This window comes from Panthera pardus, unplaced genomic scaffold (assembly GCF_024362965.1).
Source record: "Panthera pardus isolate Hobbes unplaced genomic scaffold, ASM2436296v1 HiC_scaffold_13, whole genome shotgun sequence".
NCBI lineage: Eukaryota > Metazoa > Chordata > Mammalia > Carnivora > Felidae > Panthera > Panthera pardus.
Genome location: NW_026526688.1, coordinates 64,795,418 through 64,812,172, shown reverse-complemented (window position 1 = coordinate 64,812,172; position 16,755 = coordinate 64,795,418). Strand labels below are relative to the sequence as shown.

Below are 16,755 nucleotides of genomic sequence, written 5' to 3'. Positions count from 1 at the left end.
AATGGAAAGAATTGAGCAGAACTCTGTTATTCACTTTGAATCATACAACTAGATTTTTTTCTGAGGACTTCTGAATTGGAGTATAAATTGATGCATTTATACTCACATTGTTTCTGTGAAATGTTCCATTTGTGCTGGCTGAATCAAACTGTGAAGGTTTTCTAGTTTAAGTCACTTGTATTCTTATTCTGTCCTAACATATAAATTAAAAAGTACCATCCAATAAGAATGCTTTTGTAAATCTTTGTATCAGAGAAGAATAGAGGACGCTTATTTGCACACTATCAAAATACACGGGCTAAGGAATGCTTTACTAAATCCATTTCTTTTTCTTCCTTGACATAGTTTCCACTACATTTTCTAATTTTCTTAACAGCCATTGAAACTGGATTATCAGCAAAGCTACAGAATGATGGAGCAAATAACTACCACCAGGTGGCGCCAGGCCCAAACTGTACTAGTAGCGAGAACAGTGCCTTCCAGGAGCTCCCAGCCAGCCAGCTGAGCAAGCTCTTCCTGGATATTTCAACAACCCAGCATAAATGCAAAACCACACTTAACTGTCACTCCCTGTCAGAGCACTTAAAATTTTCCGAACCGACTTACATAGTAGAGTTTTACTTCATGTGACTAAAAATAATATCCGGGGCGTCTAAAGTTTACTACATTATCTATAAGCTTTAGTAAGATATATTGTGCCAGAGGATAGTAAGTAAACGTTCTGAGGCTTATAATATTGGTGCAGTTTCTAGAGGGTCCACTGGTATGGGGCTGTGGTTCCTTCTTTCTTTTCTTTTTTTTTTTTTTTAAATTGAAGAATAGTTGACCCACAATGTTAGGTTAGTTCCAAGTGTGCAACGTAGTTATTAACAAGTCCATATGGTACCCTACGCTCACCACAAGTGTAGCTACCATCTGTCACCATACGACACAATTATGACACCATTGACTATATGCCCTATGCTGTACTTTTTATTCCTGTGACTTAGTCATTCCATAACTAAAAGCCTGTATATTCCACTCCCCTTCACCTATTTGCCCATCCCCTACCTTCTCCCTGGCGACCCTTTTCCTTCTTCTCTGTATTTATGAATCTGTTTCCTGGGGCAGTGGTTCTTTTCTTTTCTTTCTTTTCTTTTCTTTTTTTTAATGTTTATTATTTATTTTGAGAAGAGAGAGAGTGCAAGTGGAGAAGAGGCAGAGAGAGGGAGAGAATCCCAAGCAAGCTCTTCACTGTCAACTCAGAGCAGAGCCTGATGCAGGGCTCTAACCCAACCGTGAGATCATGACCTGAGCCTAAATCAAGAGTGGCGTGCTTAATCAACCCAGCCACGCAGGCGCCCCTGGGGCAGTGGTTCTTAAAGAGTGTTCCCCAGAAGCAGCATCAACTTGGTTCTTGTTTAGTGTTCAACTAAACATGGAGGCCGTGGGGCTGAGATGGCTTTAATGCCAACACAGCCTACCTAAGCAAACCAAAATCTAAGCCTATAAATGCCTGAAGGTTCGGAAATGGAAACCTAAGGATAAACCAATCACAGTCAACTAGGCTTTGAGCTACAGCCAATCAAATTATTTCCGTTCTTCCCTCCCGCCCTTTCTCTGTATAGTCTCTCCGCTGGATCCTGTGGGTAAAGAGCTCCTAACACTTCTGGTTTTGTGCTGCCGGATTCAAACTGAGTTTTGCTCACATAAACTCTTACAAATTTTAATATGCCTGAATTGAGTTTTAACATTAGAAATGCAATATTTTGTGCCTAACACCAGACTTACTGAATCAGAAGCTCTGGAGGTGGGGCCATACAACCATGTTTTAACTACCTCTCAGGTGATTCTGATGCAAGGTAGACTTTGAGCACCACCTGTCTAATGACACCTGGCAGAGTTGTATGGTGACCTCAATGATGCCTATACTAGAAGTAGCACTTGTCACTCCCTGTCATAAACTGATTAGTAGTTCAGGGAAGGAAAATCAACAAACCAGGTTGGTTACTTGGCTGTGATATAAGTATTTCAGGTTGAATGAAAAAAATCACAACATCAGTGAATCTGTTTGAAATAAAATAAAATCATTTGTCATTAGCTCATTAATCACTAAACAAACCATTTTGCTTTTTATTTTAATTTTCAAATTAGTGTTTAGGTACACGAAAACATATTAAAACTAATAAAATGAAAACATAGTAAAACTAATTTCATTAGTTATAATTCAAATACTGTGGGAGAGAACCAAACAAAAGACTCTTTACATCTATAAGGCCTAACTCTTGAGAACTTAATTAATTCCCAAATTCACAGACATGCCTTGGTAAATAATTTCTCTCTTAAAAATGGATTGGAGAACCCTGGAGGAAACTGTGACCTCTTCAGGCTTGTATTTATTTATTTTTTAAATGTTTACTTATTTATTTTTGAGAGAGAAAGAGTCAAAGAGAAAGAGAGAGGGAGAGGGAGAGAGAATCCCAAGCAGGCTCTACACTGTCATTGTAGAGCCCGACATGGGGCTCAATCCCACAAACCATGAGATCATGACCTGAGCCAAAATCAAGAGTCAGACTCTTAACTGACTGAACCACTTCTTCAGGCTTTTAGTGATATTTACCACAAACCTGATGAAAGGTAGGAAACAAGAAAGCCAGGTTGAGATGTGGAGGGTGGGTAGTTAAGCTCACTGATTAGTTAAGGTGCTTATTATCTGACACAAGTCAGAAAGTGTACATGATTCAAGCTGGTACATGATTCAAACTGTGTACATAGATCTCCTGGCTTTCTTAGTGGGAGCCCAGATCTCAAATGTTATATCCAGAAATTCTCTGTGCGACTACTATAATCTGAAATCAGCCTCCCCACTCGTCGCCCAGTTCTCTCTTCCACTTTTGGTCCACTGATACTAATTATTTAACATCTTTCATGCAAGGTCCAATGTGAGGGGCATTCTATACTTTTGACTGAATGCAGCTCCTTTGTTTCTCTTGACAACAGGACAGAAGGAGATGGTCTTGCACTGCAAGAAGGGTTAGGATCTATATCCAAAAAAATTGCGAGCGCGAATAGTGAGGTATGGGCCGTGTGTCCAGACGAACCTTCAAAATCTCCACTCGAAATATACAGCATGAACAGCTACCATCTGGGGGTCATTTGAGCATGTGGTGATTTAAAGTTGGGGAAAACAGTCATAGATACCCAGCTTATGTAAAAATAATGCTGCAAGTAATTGGCCAGTCTTACTGAGACACGGTTTATACATTTTCCCACAAAGAGGAGGAACACTTGGGAACCTGGAATCAACGGCTACATCCTGCTACGGCTCGGTCGGTCTCCTTCGGCATTTAGAGTTGCTAATGGGCACTACCTGAACATGGAGGGAAGTAAGAATAAAAATTGTTCAGTTCTGGGAATCTTTTATAATTAGAAGTAGTTTTCAGACTTGGCTGTGTAACAGAATCCCTGGGGAGCTAGTTCCCAATATGCATACCCAGGCCTGGCTGAATCCAACACTGAGGAATGAGCTGTGCAATTTCACAATGTACTCTGTGTCTTCGATTCAAGGTGTACTTGTTAAAAATGAGGGCTCTGGGTTCAAATCCTGACTCTACCACTAAATGCTGTGTGATCGTGGGTGAGTTATTTCAATTTTCTGTCTTTCCATTTCCTTACCTATCAATCGTGATAAGAATAGTACCTACTTTACAGGGTCAAGTTGAAGTGAGTTAACGCACATAAGTGCAGAGCAGTTCCATGTACTTAAGAAGAATTCAATAAAGTTAGTGGCTACCCTAGCTTGGAACTTGCAGCACTGTATCCAATTAAACTTCAATTGTCTTTATCTTCTAGAGTGATGCTTCTTGTTGATAGCTGATCACCGAAGGATGAAGGAAGGATGAGCTGGGGTTTGTTCATACATAATTAAGGCAGCCAAAGCCACCCATCTCCATCTATTTTCCAATTTCAAATAGATTTTTTTTCTGAATACTGAGTCTCATAGCAGGGAAATACAGTCTGTTTTTGTTAACTATTTGTACAAAGAAGGGCAAGTGGGTAATTTACTCTGCATAAACTAGGTAGAATCATATAAAAGGCTGCACGATGAGAGCTTCTTTTCTGTTAGGATTGGAAAAAATATATCACAGGTTGCAATATATGCGCCCGTACGATTTCATTCTTTTTTGTTTGGAAATTCAATTCAAAATGTTATGTTAAGACTTCCCAAAGAAATACTATTTTGGGTGACAGTTTTTATAAAAGGTTGAAGAGACTCAAACATCCCAAATAAAAAAGCATTAATGTGGGTGTGTGGATTATAATGATGTCTTTCTTGAGGAATGGAGAACATGAAAGCCAGCCTGATAGGAAACATCCAGAAACCCGCCCCAGGGCTGCCATTCTTTCTTAGTGATTGCACAACCCAAGAAGTTACCTGAGAATGGATAAGTGAAAGAAATAGCTCATTCTCCTCCAAAAGTAATTAACTTGAATTTTATACACAATTACTCTTAATACTTACTTTTCAAAAACAAATTTTTTTTTTTAAATTTTTTTTTCAACGTTTTTTATTTATTTTTGGGACAGAGAAAGACAGAGCATGGACGGGGGAGGGGCAGAGAGAGAGGGAGACACAGAATCGGAAACAGGCTCCAGGCTCCGAGCCATCAGCCCAGAGCCTGACGCGGGGCTCGAACTCACAGGCCGGGAGATCGTGACCTGGCTGAAGTCGGACGCTTAACCGACTGCGCCACCCAGGCGCCCCTCAAAAACAAATTTTTTGAGCCAACTGCTCTATAGTACTTTAGAGAAGAGTTCATATTACTTTACAGTATTTACAGTAGTGCTCAGAAAGAGCCCAGTTGAGTAGAAACGTAGAGATGTTATATCAGGGCAAATCTAACTTATAACAAAAATCTAAGCATCACTGAAATACCATTTGAAAGCTCTAGGAAAAGGTGCACTTATTTACGCAATAGTAAGAAAAAAATTGTATCAATATGCTTATCACATTAGCTTACGATGTGAGTAATAAGTTACTAAGAATCATGCTGATGCAGAGAAAGGTGTCAATTACCTGATAAGAAATGGTCGAAATGCAAAGACAATAGTAGAATCAGAGGCTAAGAGAACACAGAAGATGTTGGAAAGAGCCAGGCCGGGGGCGGGGCGGGGGGGGGGGGTGGGGGCGGGAAACAGGGAGAATTAGGGGCCGCATGGGGGGCGGGTGGTGAGGAGCATAAAGTGACAGTCAGGCCAAACAGGCAAGAAGGCACATGCTCAGAGATGCTTTGGAATGAAGTGAATGAGAACACAGACTCTGGGGTCAGGCCAACCTGGACTAGAGACCCAGGCAGGAAGTCTCAACTCCCTGATGTTGACTCTGATGTCGGGCAAGTAACCCACCTCCTCAAGCTCCAGTTACCTCACTGGTAAAATTGGGATGATCTACTATGTCTTATATAGGGTATTTGTTAGAATTATACATGGGAACATCCATAATAGTTAGCATTTAATTAACCCTCAAGTAAACCAGGGGTCCTTAACTGGTTTGTAAAACCAAGTTCCATATAGTTCTTAGGCCCATCGTGGGTTCACAAATATTAATTTTTGAATTCCTTGAAATGTAATGAACTCAGTTCTCCTTAGTCCCCACCACTCTCTGGTTTACACCCTGCTTACTTTACTCATTTATATTACCTGCTTGGTCCAACAGAATTTGTGATCCTTGAGGTTTTAGCCTCAATAAACAAGGTTTTTCAGAGATAGAAGCCATGGGGTAAAAAACATATAATACTTTCTGAAAAGACCTGTGGATCTTAGGTGTGACTCAAGGGGTCTCAAGGACCACTAGGTACTAAAAGATGCTCAGAAGGAGATCTGGAAGACCCAAGTTATTGTACTGATGCACTGGAAGGCGTTTATGGAAACTGCTATGTGAGAATATCAACAATACAGGTATAAATAGTCTAAAAATTTGTGGTCAGTAGATACAAAGTGACAAAAATATATGGGGGCACCTGGGTGGCTCAGCTGGTTAAGAGTCCGACCGACTCTTGGTTTCTATCTCACGGTTTCTGGGACTGAGCCCTGAATGGGGCTCTGTACTGACAGCACAGAAGCCTGCTTAGGAATCTCTCTCTCCTTCTCTATGCCCCTCCTCCACTCACTCTCTCTTTCTCTTTCTCAAAATAAATAAATAAGAACTTAAAAAATTGTAAAAGCCTATTAGCTATCTTAAATTCAGTCAAACTTACCAGGATTAAAATTCTCTCTTTTTGTAAAATGTGTGTATATTACATACTAAATATATATACATAAATATGAATTTGATGCTTAGTAAACATGTTTTCTTATAAACGCTTTCCCGAGCTCTCATTGTTTCCATTCAAGAAATTCAAAAGCAATGAGATTTCCTTAGATTTGAGCAAGGTGTTTTTAAGTATAAGAAAAAAAAATTACTGAGTACAATCATCCACTAGAGGGTGCAATGATGTCACAAATGAAGATGAGAGGGGAAAAAAAGAAAGAACTGGACAGCTAGGTCTGTCTAGAGGGGAGATGTGCTAGGAGGTACTCTGGCAGATCCGCATCAGAATTGACATGGTAATAGTTAAAATGGTAAATTCTGAGGCTCTGTCCCAGATCTGTATGAGGATCTAGAAATCTGCATTCTCAATAAACATTCCCAACTGATTTTTATGTATGCTGAAATTTGAGGATTACTTTTCTGAGGAAATAAAAATTTAGGGAAATATTTTAGGGAGAAAGTGTAATTTCTAATATTTTTCCACAAGAGTGAAAATATTTCTACCTCCCTACCAACCCCCTCAACCACCCCCCCCCCCGCCAAAAAAAATTTCACCCTAATCTGGGCTGATTAGTATTGTCATGTAAGAACACAAATTACTTAGAGACTTAAGAGATGCACTTAAATAAAGTTTATTTTAAAATATTCAACCAATACTTGGTTGTCTGTCTTTTCTTGAGTTCATGGTGAAAAATACCATATCATACATTCTGGAAGAGAGATCAGTGTGTTACCACTTCAGGCATGCTGAGCTGTCAGAAAATCTACGGTGCTGTGTCCGTGGGGATATTTCATTATGGGATGTGACTTCATAAAGAAAACAGAGAGAATAACTGGATCACATTCCATAAAAATGGCATATTCCTTCTTCTCTACAGATTTAAGACCTTGTGTAGGACTCCTGGAATTGCCACTGCCCTCTATGATGTTCTTCCCCAGAAGAAATAAACATGCCTCAGAAATATATATTCCTCATGTTTATTTCATTTGTAAGTATCTCCTTTTGTCCATGTGCATGTGGGTCTTCATAGGCCATTGCTTGCTGGCTCTTTGTACCTAAAATGATCATTTAGGTTTAGAAGAAAGTACCTATGTACTAAGCAGAATCATAGAGACTGGGAATATTAGAAGACCCAATTTTAAAAGACCCAAATTTAACCCCTCCCTTTCTACATGGAAAAACGGAGGTCCAGAGAACTGAACTGATTTGCCCAGAGCAATACAGTAGGTTATATGTAGATTTCTTAAAACTCTATTGAGTAGTGGATTTTTTCATTCAGGAGCTAATTACTGAAGCATCACAATGTGTCAGATATTTTCTAGGTGCAAGAGAACACAACCTAAATTCCTGCTTTCTTAGAGTTTACATTAGCTTCATAATTGTGGGGCTTTGTGTATTAGAACAGGGAACTGTATTTGCCCATCAGACTTTGATTTCATAAATGCTTCTTTCTCTCAACTGTCTTGTTGTACGTATGTGTGAATGTATATAGTTATCTTTCCAAAATATTCCTTCGGGTGGCAGCAAAGAAAAAAGCGAGTTTTCTCTGTGGCGTCTCTATTGTACAAAGTGTCAATTCTACTGACAGCTCATTGTCAATACTTATTTTTAGGAGTCAAAAAAATTTCTTCATCATATTTCTAGCCTGCTTTAATAGTAGTGTCACATCTGAACACTGTATATAATGTTTTTATCATTGTAGCTGGTGTTTTTACACTCATATAAAAATTTGAAATAAATTTGAAAAATAAATATCTCTTCTACTCCAGCTTAAATGGCAGCCAATGACCTTTACTCTAACTATTGATTCACATTTTAGATATAATAACACAAAGATAACCAAATAAAAATCAGTTTTAGCAGCGTTTTGACATCCAGCATAATTAGCTGACTCAATATATTACTTTTAAGCTTGTTTTGCATTTTAGAGACTGAGCCTTTGCTAAGAGTGTTGTCCTAAAACTGAAGCCTTTTCATTAAAGAGCCAAGTTCCTTGGGATTTCTAGGGGTATATTAATTTTGTAAATTGTATGTAAAACGTTACATTTACTTTTTCTGGGGAGAGGTCCATATCGTTTCACCGAATTCTCAGAGAGGTCTGAGACACTTTGCAGATTGAGGGCCTTTGCTTTAAGCTGCCTTTCCCTTTAATTGATTTAATAGTAACATATCCGCTTCTTACAAAATAAGGAAGCACTGGACCAGGGAAGGGTGGGAGGTACATATAATCTCTACAGGCTGGAAATGAAACTTATGGTTCGGGGACGTGACATGCTTGGAAAACAACCACAACTGGCCAGTTTCCTCATTTGCGGTACTCAGAATGAATTCCAAATCTCAAATGCCGATTCTCAGCCTACTGGTAGCTCCTTCTTGTTTGCAGGGGAATGTTCAACTGCATTCCTGCATTTTGCAGTATAGGAAAGGCAACCGTGTCCCGTCCTACCACACTCAACTCTTGTGTTCTTCCATTTAAGAAGTTGCTTTGAACCAGGGAAAGTTTCTGGGTGGCCAAAAATTTTATGTCCTTTTAGAGGACACTGAAAACAACTTGTTCTGGACCTCCAGGTGCCCTTGCTAAGAAGTCTGTTTCAAGCAATGTATCCCTCATATCTGGTTGCTCTTTGTGTGGAATTTGTTGAGACACAAGTGATACTTGTTCACATTCTAGAATAGATTCCATTTTTCTTCCTAGCTTTTAAGACTCACAAGTGAATATGAGAGGAATTCTTATTTAAAAGTTCTTATTTAATAGTTTGTCTCCTCTCCCCCCGCCCCATCTCTTTGGAAATCTAATAAAAATGGGTTGGCCTGCTTCCTTCTCCATGTCCTTAATTCCCAGTCATTAAAATTCTGATAAGCATCATTTTTCAGCAGATTCAGTTGTCCATTTCTCTAGTGCTACTGAATCCCTGCAAAGGGACAGGAATATGGTAAGCCAATGGTAAGCCAATCTAATATTACTCTAATAATTTGTTCTTATAAAAACCAAGAGGTGAAGTTCAGTTATCCACATTGAAAATGGAGTAGGAATGTTTAATATTCCCATTTAAACATCCCCTTTCTATTAAAGATCATAAAATGCTTTCAATGCTTGAGCTGAGCATGATAAGAAGGAGAAAGAGGATAAGGTGAATTATGTGAAAATTTACACAGTTCTGCGGGATGCAGATTTGCTTGAGGAAACTGCAAAGACTCAGAGCGTGAGCAAGAGGTTAAAAGGCAAGAGGTGAGGTGGGAAGAGTGGGCAGGACCGGATGGTGAAGAGCCTTGAGTATCAACCCAAAGGCAGGGAAAATGGGGCCTGACATTGACAGACATTCATGTGTGGGGAAAAGCAGATGTCCTTCCCAGATTTCCCTCTCAGAATTTGTTCAAAATAAATTTCTGTATGATTAGTTGGAGTGAAAATCAAGACCACAAGGAACACGGATGTGGGCTGATCTCTTTGAGCGAGACAATGGAGAAAGTTTGTCTATCCTGAGGAAAGGAGAAGGTGGAGGGGTTGAGAGTGTTGTGGGGTAGCTGACAGAAGGCAGAAGCCCCTGGGCTTCATGGTGGGATTGCTCTCCTGCTACTGAGCTCACCAAATGGTGAGGTAAGTGAATTTGGGGACAAAATCCACAAAGTGACTCACCTTGGAGATCAGATTTATATGAACAGAAGTGGGACAGTCTATATGGACAGAGTATGTAGAAACAGAAAGTAGGCTGCAGGCACTTCCAGAAAGCAGGTACAAGATGTGGATGGTCCCAGGCCATGGATTTGAGGTGTGGGCCAAGTTTACGCAATCTCCAAGGACTACGATAGAAAGGCTTTTAGAGTTTAAGGATACCAGGGTTTTTAAAAGGTCATTCTTATAACTGTATGGAAGATAAAGTGGAGACAGAGAGTGATTAACTAGTAGTTTCTGCTACTAGTTTTTCCCTCCAGGAGAGGGAAAGAAGTGATGTCTCGACAGTGGGTCTTATTAAATATAACTTCTACTTTGGAGAACATTGATACCCTCATGCATAAATTCTCAACTTCCTGTCTTTAGACTAAATCCTCATTTATAACTGCATCACACCCTTCCTACTTCCTCTCCTCTTATCTAAGAGGACAAAACATCCCTCTGCAGTCTAAATTAGTCACTTTCCATGACCCTTGACAATAGGTCTCATCTACAAGCCACTCTAGCAGGGGAGAACTTGGAGAATGGGTCTAACATAGGACTACTTCGGGACACATGGTTCAAGAGACTGCAGAGTCTGAGTCACCTCACAAAAACCATCCATCCTGAACTTAAAAGACTCTGTCTGCACTTGTGCTCTGGCCTATCATTCATTCTATCACTGGAGCCCAGGAGGACAGGATTTTGTCTCCATGCACTGATCCCCCCATTGGCTACCAAAAAGGAGTGCCACTTTCTGGGCCACAGTACTTTACTCCTATCTGCATAGCAGGTACAGACACTCCCTTTTACAGTGTTCCAGAACATTTGCACCTATAGGGAGGGGCTAGAACCTTAAGTACAATGCTAAGTAAGAGTTCTATTTTTAAATAAAAGGGAGACATTATGCTAACACACTTCAGTAAAAACAGTTTTTAAAAGGCAACGATATATCACGAATGTCATTGTATTTCATTTTTAATGGCTGCATATATGCTATCAAATAGCAACTGAAGTCTCTATTAGCATCTCACTAATAGAAATTTTGGTTATTTTGGTTATTTTTTGCCTATCCCAAAGTCATACAGATTTTCTCGTATGTTTTCTCCTGGAAGTATTATTGTTTTAGGTTTTACATTTGTTTGTTCACTGTTATAGCTAATACTGTGCCAAGAATTCATGTAGCAAAATATTGTGCACACCCATGATTACTTCATTAATGTAAATCTTTAGAAATAAAACTTAATGGAGACATCGTATTACATATTTAAGACTTCTGGTATGTGTCAAATTTGCTCTCTGGGAAAATTATTCCACTCTGAGCATGTTTGAAATGCCAATTTAACAGGATAAAATTGATACTAGATTGTTGTTGAAATGTTAATAGTTTAGATTGCTGTGTGTGTGTGTGTGTGTACTGACCATTTGCTTTTCCCCATATTTTTTTCTATTGGTTGCTTATTTTTGTTTTTTTAATATTTAAGAACCTTATACATCTATCTCCAGTTAAACAACAACAACAACAACAACAACAACAACAACAACAACAACAACACAGTCTCTGGTTCTCTGCTCCACCAAAAGCCATTTACTTACTGCTTCACAGGCAACATTTTAGAATGCATATTCTACCTTTCTCTGAATGTCAGCCCTTTCTTACTTTCTGTAGATTCTTCAACCCTCTGAAATCCAGCTGTCACAAATGTGGCCCCCCTGAAATGGTTCCTGCTAAAAATTACTGAGGACCTCCTAATTTTACGTTTACTCAAAGTCTTGTCTGTAGCACTCGACACTGCACTGCTGAGTCTTCCAATTTCTTTTAAGCCTTAGGTTTCAAGAGTGTCACTCTTCACTGGTCTCTTGCCCCTTTCTGGCTGGTGCTGTTGAGCATGTCTGCTGGTTTCTCTTTTCCACTTGGCCCTACATCTGGGTCCCAGGGCTCCATCTTCCTCCACATTCTCATCATAGCTCACTTCTCACTGATTCATCTGAGTCTGGGGCTTCCACGACCACAGATATCCTGATGACTTCCACCCACATTTCCCTCCGAGTCCAGATTCAACCTCTCTCAGACTCACCTCCTTTACTTCGCCGGCTCACAAGCATCTCAAACTCATGTGTTCTGACTGTACTTCTTATATTATTTCCTCAGATTTGTTCATCTGCATGTATATTCTTCCTTAGTTAATGATTAAAACCTTCACCTAATCAGTGGAGGCAGAAAGCTGAGAACCATCACGGGTTATTTCCTACACCTCATTTCTCATCTTCAGCTCTGGCAGTCGTTCAGTAACTAAACCCTATTAAGTTCCTTCCTCTCTGTCCCCTCAGCTACTGCTTTAATTAAGTCCATATTGTTTTCTAGCTTGCATGTTGTGCCTGGCTCAACTACATGGGCAATTCATTCTCCACACATTGCTGCAAAGCAATCTTTCAAAAGTCCAAATATATCAATTCATTATTTAATACCCTTACTGTCCTTCCCATGTCCTTCTTTAGCGAAGCATTGGATATAATCTGGTACTTGCTTCTGTTTAACTTCATCTATTATCTGTCTTAACAATAATATTAATAGCCTTACATTATTAATTTTCAAAACCTCTCAATGATGGGCATCCTATTATTACTTCCATTGTAGATGAGGATGGGAGGTTGAGAAACTTGCCTATGGTCATCCTTCTTTCTGGCAAAGCCAGCTATTTTCAATTTGTGAACTACTCATCCTGTGTGAATTTAAATGCACTGTTTTCTCGCATAGAATGTCTTCAAATGTTTACGTCTCATTGAGAGACATCTAGTTACCACTCATAACCAATTTCAACTCCCTCTCTACCTGGGAAGCATTTTCTAACTTTGCAGGCAGATACGATCACTCCCTACTTTGACCTATGGAGTCAGCGTAGAATAGTGCTTAAAACCTGACTTAGGCATAACATTGATTTAAGACTGAATCCCAGCTCCACTGAGTAAAAACAGACACCTTAGACAGTTTATTTAACTTCTCTAAGCCTGAGTTTTTTCCCTTGTGACATTATGATAAGAATACCTATTTCATGTTTCTTGGGGGAGTTAAATGAGGCTGGGTACACAACAAAGCATGCAGCACAGTGCCCAACACCAGTAAGCAACCAGGAAATGCTGGCTGATTATTATGGTCATTAACACAACGCATCTTAGAGTATAATTACTGTAAATGATATACACCTTTACCAAATTTACTTAATGGCAGCACAAGAGGAAAATTTCCCTAGGACCTCAGTGATCTGATAATCTATGTATTTGCTAAAATATTTACATTTGTATAAAATATTTATATTTGTATAAATTATTTAATTTACCACACTTCCTTCTTTGTTTTGGATGCTAATCCGTTTGGAAGCAAATTATTCTTCCTGTCTAACTAGCACACAGGACCCGTGGTATGCATCTTCCTTATGTTTGTCTTAGGATTTTATTTCACTCGCTTCTTTTTCCTACAACCTCCTTAACAATTGGCTTCACTTTTTGGCATGCATTTCTGTAAGTAGGCTCAAATCCTTTGTGCATTGTGATGGAGTGCTAATAATTTTTGAAGGATATAACAGGAGAGGGCTGAGCTAAGTAACCTAAAAGGCTTTGTAGACTGACTGACGTTTGAATGCCTGACCTGTCAAATCACAATAATGGAAAGAAAATAATGCCAGTTCCTCAATAGTGGATATGATAATTTGTACTATTTTATATGGATAAAATTCTTTAGCTTGTTGAAATAAGAATGGCAGCTGAAAGGTGCCAAAGTAGGTTTTATCTAATAAACGTGCAACGTGAAAATGCTCTGAGCCATTAAGACCCACATAGAAACTTCATTTAAAGCCACATACTTGTGTTCTCAAACCTTTGGGAATCATGAAATGAAACATGGCTACCTTTTATGCAATCAACTTTTGAACAAAAATGTAAGGGGCAGGAAGTCTTATAAATATTTGAAAGACTAACTAGAAAGCCAGACCAACAGTACTGGATGAGTCACTAAGAATTACTTCTGATTACTACGTAAGTTAAATGTAGCCTGTGAGTTGTATTGCCAAGAGTAGGTTAAAAATAAAGTCTTCAAATTTTCAAACCTCAGAAAGAATCTTAACCTAACCCAATTTTTTTGTTAATAGTGAACTAGGAAAAGGGGTAAAATGATTCCTACTATCCTTTCATTAGGATTTTTAAAAAATGTTTATTCATTTTGAGAGACAGAGAACGAGCGGGGAGTGGGGGGCAGGTAGGGGGGAGCAGGCAGAGAGAGAGGGAGACACTGAATTTGAAGCAGGTTCCAGGCTCCGAGCTGTCAGCACAGAGCTGGATGCAGGGCTGTGACTCACAAACCGTGAGATTCTGACCTGAGCCAAAGTCGGATGCGTAACCAAATGAGCCACCCAGGCGCCCCAATTGGGATTTTCTTTTAAACCAACCACTCAAACAGCCCAGATATCTGAGGGAACACTTTCCGCCTGATGTCAGTCTCTGAGTTCCAGCATGATGCTAACCCAGGTTCTCAGAGAATAGTGGAGTCATATCAATAACATGGAAGAACTCTCAAAACTGGTCTTTGTCTCTTAAAAAAGGAGAAAATATACAACAGGTGGGTGACAGTAATTCCAGAAAGTACTTCGTCTTTTAAGTGATTTAATTTCACAAACCATGAAAAAGCTGTTGATTGCAATCAATTTACATAGAAATTAGTCAAAATATGTCAACATTGTTACTAGAGCTTCAAAAATGTAACTGCTTGTAGGAAACAGCCTCATATCTCCTGGAAATGGGGAGATAGGACATAAATGCTACAGAATTATTTTAACTTCAATGCTTTAATACACATATTATCCCTCAAGTCAAATTATTCTACTGTAATGACACGATATCTTATAAAAAAAAAGTAATAGCTTTGTGCATACAGGGGATGTTTGACCCTGTGTATTCTAAGAGATGATTGTGATTTAAGGTTTGCAACATGGAAATGGTTTTCTAGAGGGGAGAAAACATGAAGTGGGTTGCCTTGACAACATGGGTTAGTTGCATCAAGAAATCCATGGCAATGCAGGACCTTCTGGTATTTCAAGATTGCAAACTATCTACCAAATTATGTTAAAAGAAAACTAATCTCACGGTAAGGCAGTGTTACCTGACCTATGAAATACTAGTTCTCACTTTTTATCATGAACCTTGTTAGGAAACAGATGAAACATCCAAGTGGACAAGACATTCAGTCAGGAAAACAGGCAAAAAAGCAGCAAATGCAAGGGTTTTATTTAAGAGTCTGCTCCCCTCCCTCCTAGACCCCGCTGCATGGTAACAGGAGCCCAGGAATTCCTGCATATTCTCTGAAAGTCCATTCTACTAAGAGGAATGTATCTTGCCCTGATTCCCTAGCAGTCTCCCACAAAGCCTCTCTAGGAGGAGTATCACCTGCCATATTGCATGTTCTTAAGTAATGAACACAATAAGGATTAACAACAAAGCTACTTATTAGTTGAATAGAAAACAAAACCTGTTAACATGTATGCCCTTAGTCCAATTATCTTGGCAGGACTGAGGAGAGATTTATCTGTAAATCATCAAGCCTCCAAGACAAAGCCTGTTTCAAAAACCTACGTTATTGAACAAGCTTGTTTCCTTCCCCCAGCAAGCACCGCTTTGTGGCACTGTTCTAAGTACACAATTTCGATACTCTGCTTCTAAAAAAAAATCACCATAAAGCAATTTTGAATGGGGAGTTTGGATTTTCCTTTCATAAATGATTTTTTCTAAGGTAAGCAGAACTATGCTTTTCGTTGGCTTAACGTGCAGTAGGATTTCGTTTTCAGCACAGTCTCATGCTGTGATTCGTGTGATAGTGCTAGAGATGGGCTGAGTGAAAGAGACATACTGCGTGGCTGGGCTGACCTTCCCTTTTGTGCTGCCTAGCTTTAAAGATCATGGAAGGGAAGCGGGACCTGAGAGACACATATTAGGAGCAGAGGAACTGCCTCTGTAATAACAAAGTTGAGAAGCACTAGTCCAAGCACCCACGAAAGCTCGGATAGTATAAATGGGTAGAGACAGCTCCAAACAATGCAAGGCCAAGGTAACCTAGGGAAGTACACCACTGAATATGAAGGCTAAGAACAAAGAAAGGCTTTGTTCCAAGTTGCATTTATTTTTTTCTCCAGGCTAATAGGCAGCCTAATAGATAAACCCATCACCTGCATTAAAGGCCTGTGTTACTCATGAGGCTCTATATCTCTTGGAGGTAAAGCCCAACACTCCAAACCTATGAATAATTAAAAGGATGGCAAAGGATGAATGGACACTTTGCTTTTTATGAGCATATTTAGAAGCGACAACACTACAGGCATAGCATCAACAATGGCTCAGTGACTAGATACCAGCTAGAAAAATGGGCACATTATTTGGGAAGTGTGCCAAAGAAGTAGTCATGGACAGCTTCTGATTTAATCCTAAACATCAGGCTTTCTCAATCAAGATAAGAATGTCAGGGCACCTGGGTGGCTGAGTTGGTTAAACCTCTGACCCTTGATTTCGGCTCAGGTCATAATCTCACGTCGTGAGATGGAGCCCTGAGTCCGGCTCTGTGCTGACATCGCGGAGCCTGCTTGGGATCCTCTCTCTCACCCTCTGCCCCTCTCCCACTCACAAACTCTCTCAAAATAAATAAACATTAAAAAAGATAAGAATATCAAGAATTCAAGCAAATACCAAGCTATTACTTGCCTTCTTAGCCAAGTCCTTTAACCTTATCAATTGACAAGCTAATTCATACACTTTCCATGCAAACACTCATTG

The 16,755-nt window shown here is 39.5% G+C and overlaps 2 protein-coding genes across 15 annotated transcripts in view; one reads left to right on the top strand and one right to left on the bottom strand.

Annotated features, from left to right (window-relative positions):
- Window positions 1-16,755, bottom strand: part of MARCHF1 (membrane associated ring-CH-type finger 1) — an 876,270-nt gene that overhangs the window by 17,761 nt on the left and 841,754 nt on the right. The window lies entirely within an intron of this gene.
- TMA16 (translation machinery associated 16 homolog) overlaps window positions 1-16,755 on the top strand; it is an 84,742-nt gene that overhangs the window by 53,944 nt on the left and 14,043 nt on the right. For both annotated transcript variants that reach the window (XM_053901158.1, XM_019441089.2), the window contains exon 7: window positions 7,168-7,278. In XM_053901158.1, coding sequence (XP_053757133.1) covers window positions 7,168-7,237 — 70 coding nt within the window. In that variant the 3' untranslated portion in view covers window positions 7,238-7,278. The remainder of the gene's footprint in view (window positions 1-7,167; window positions 7,279-16,755) is intronic.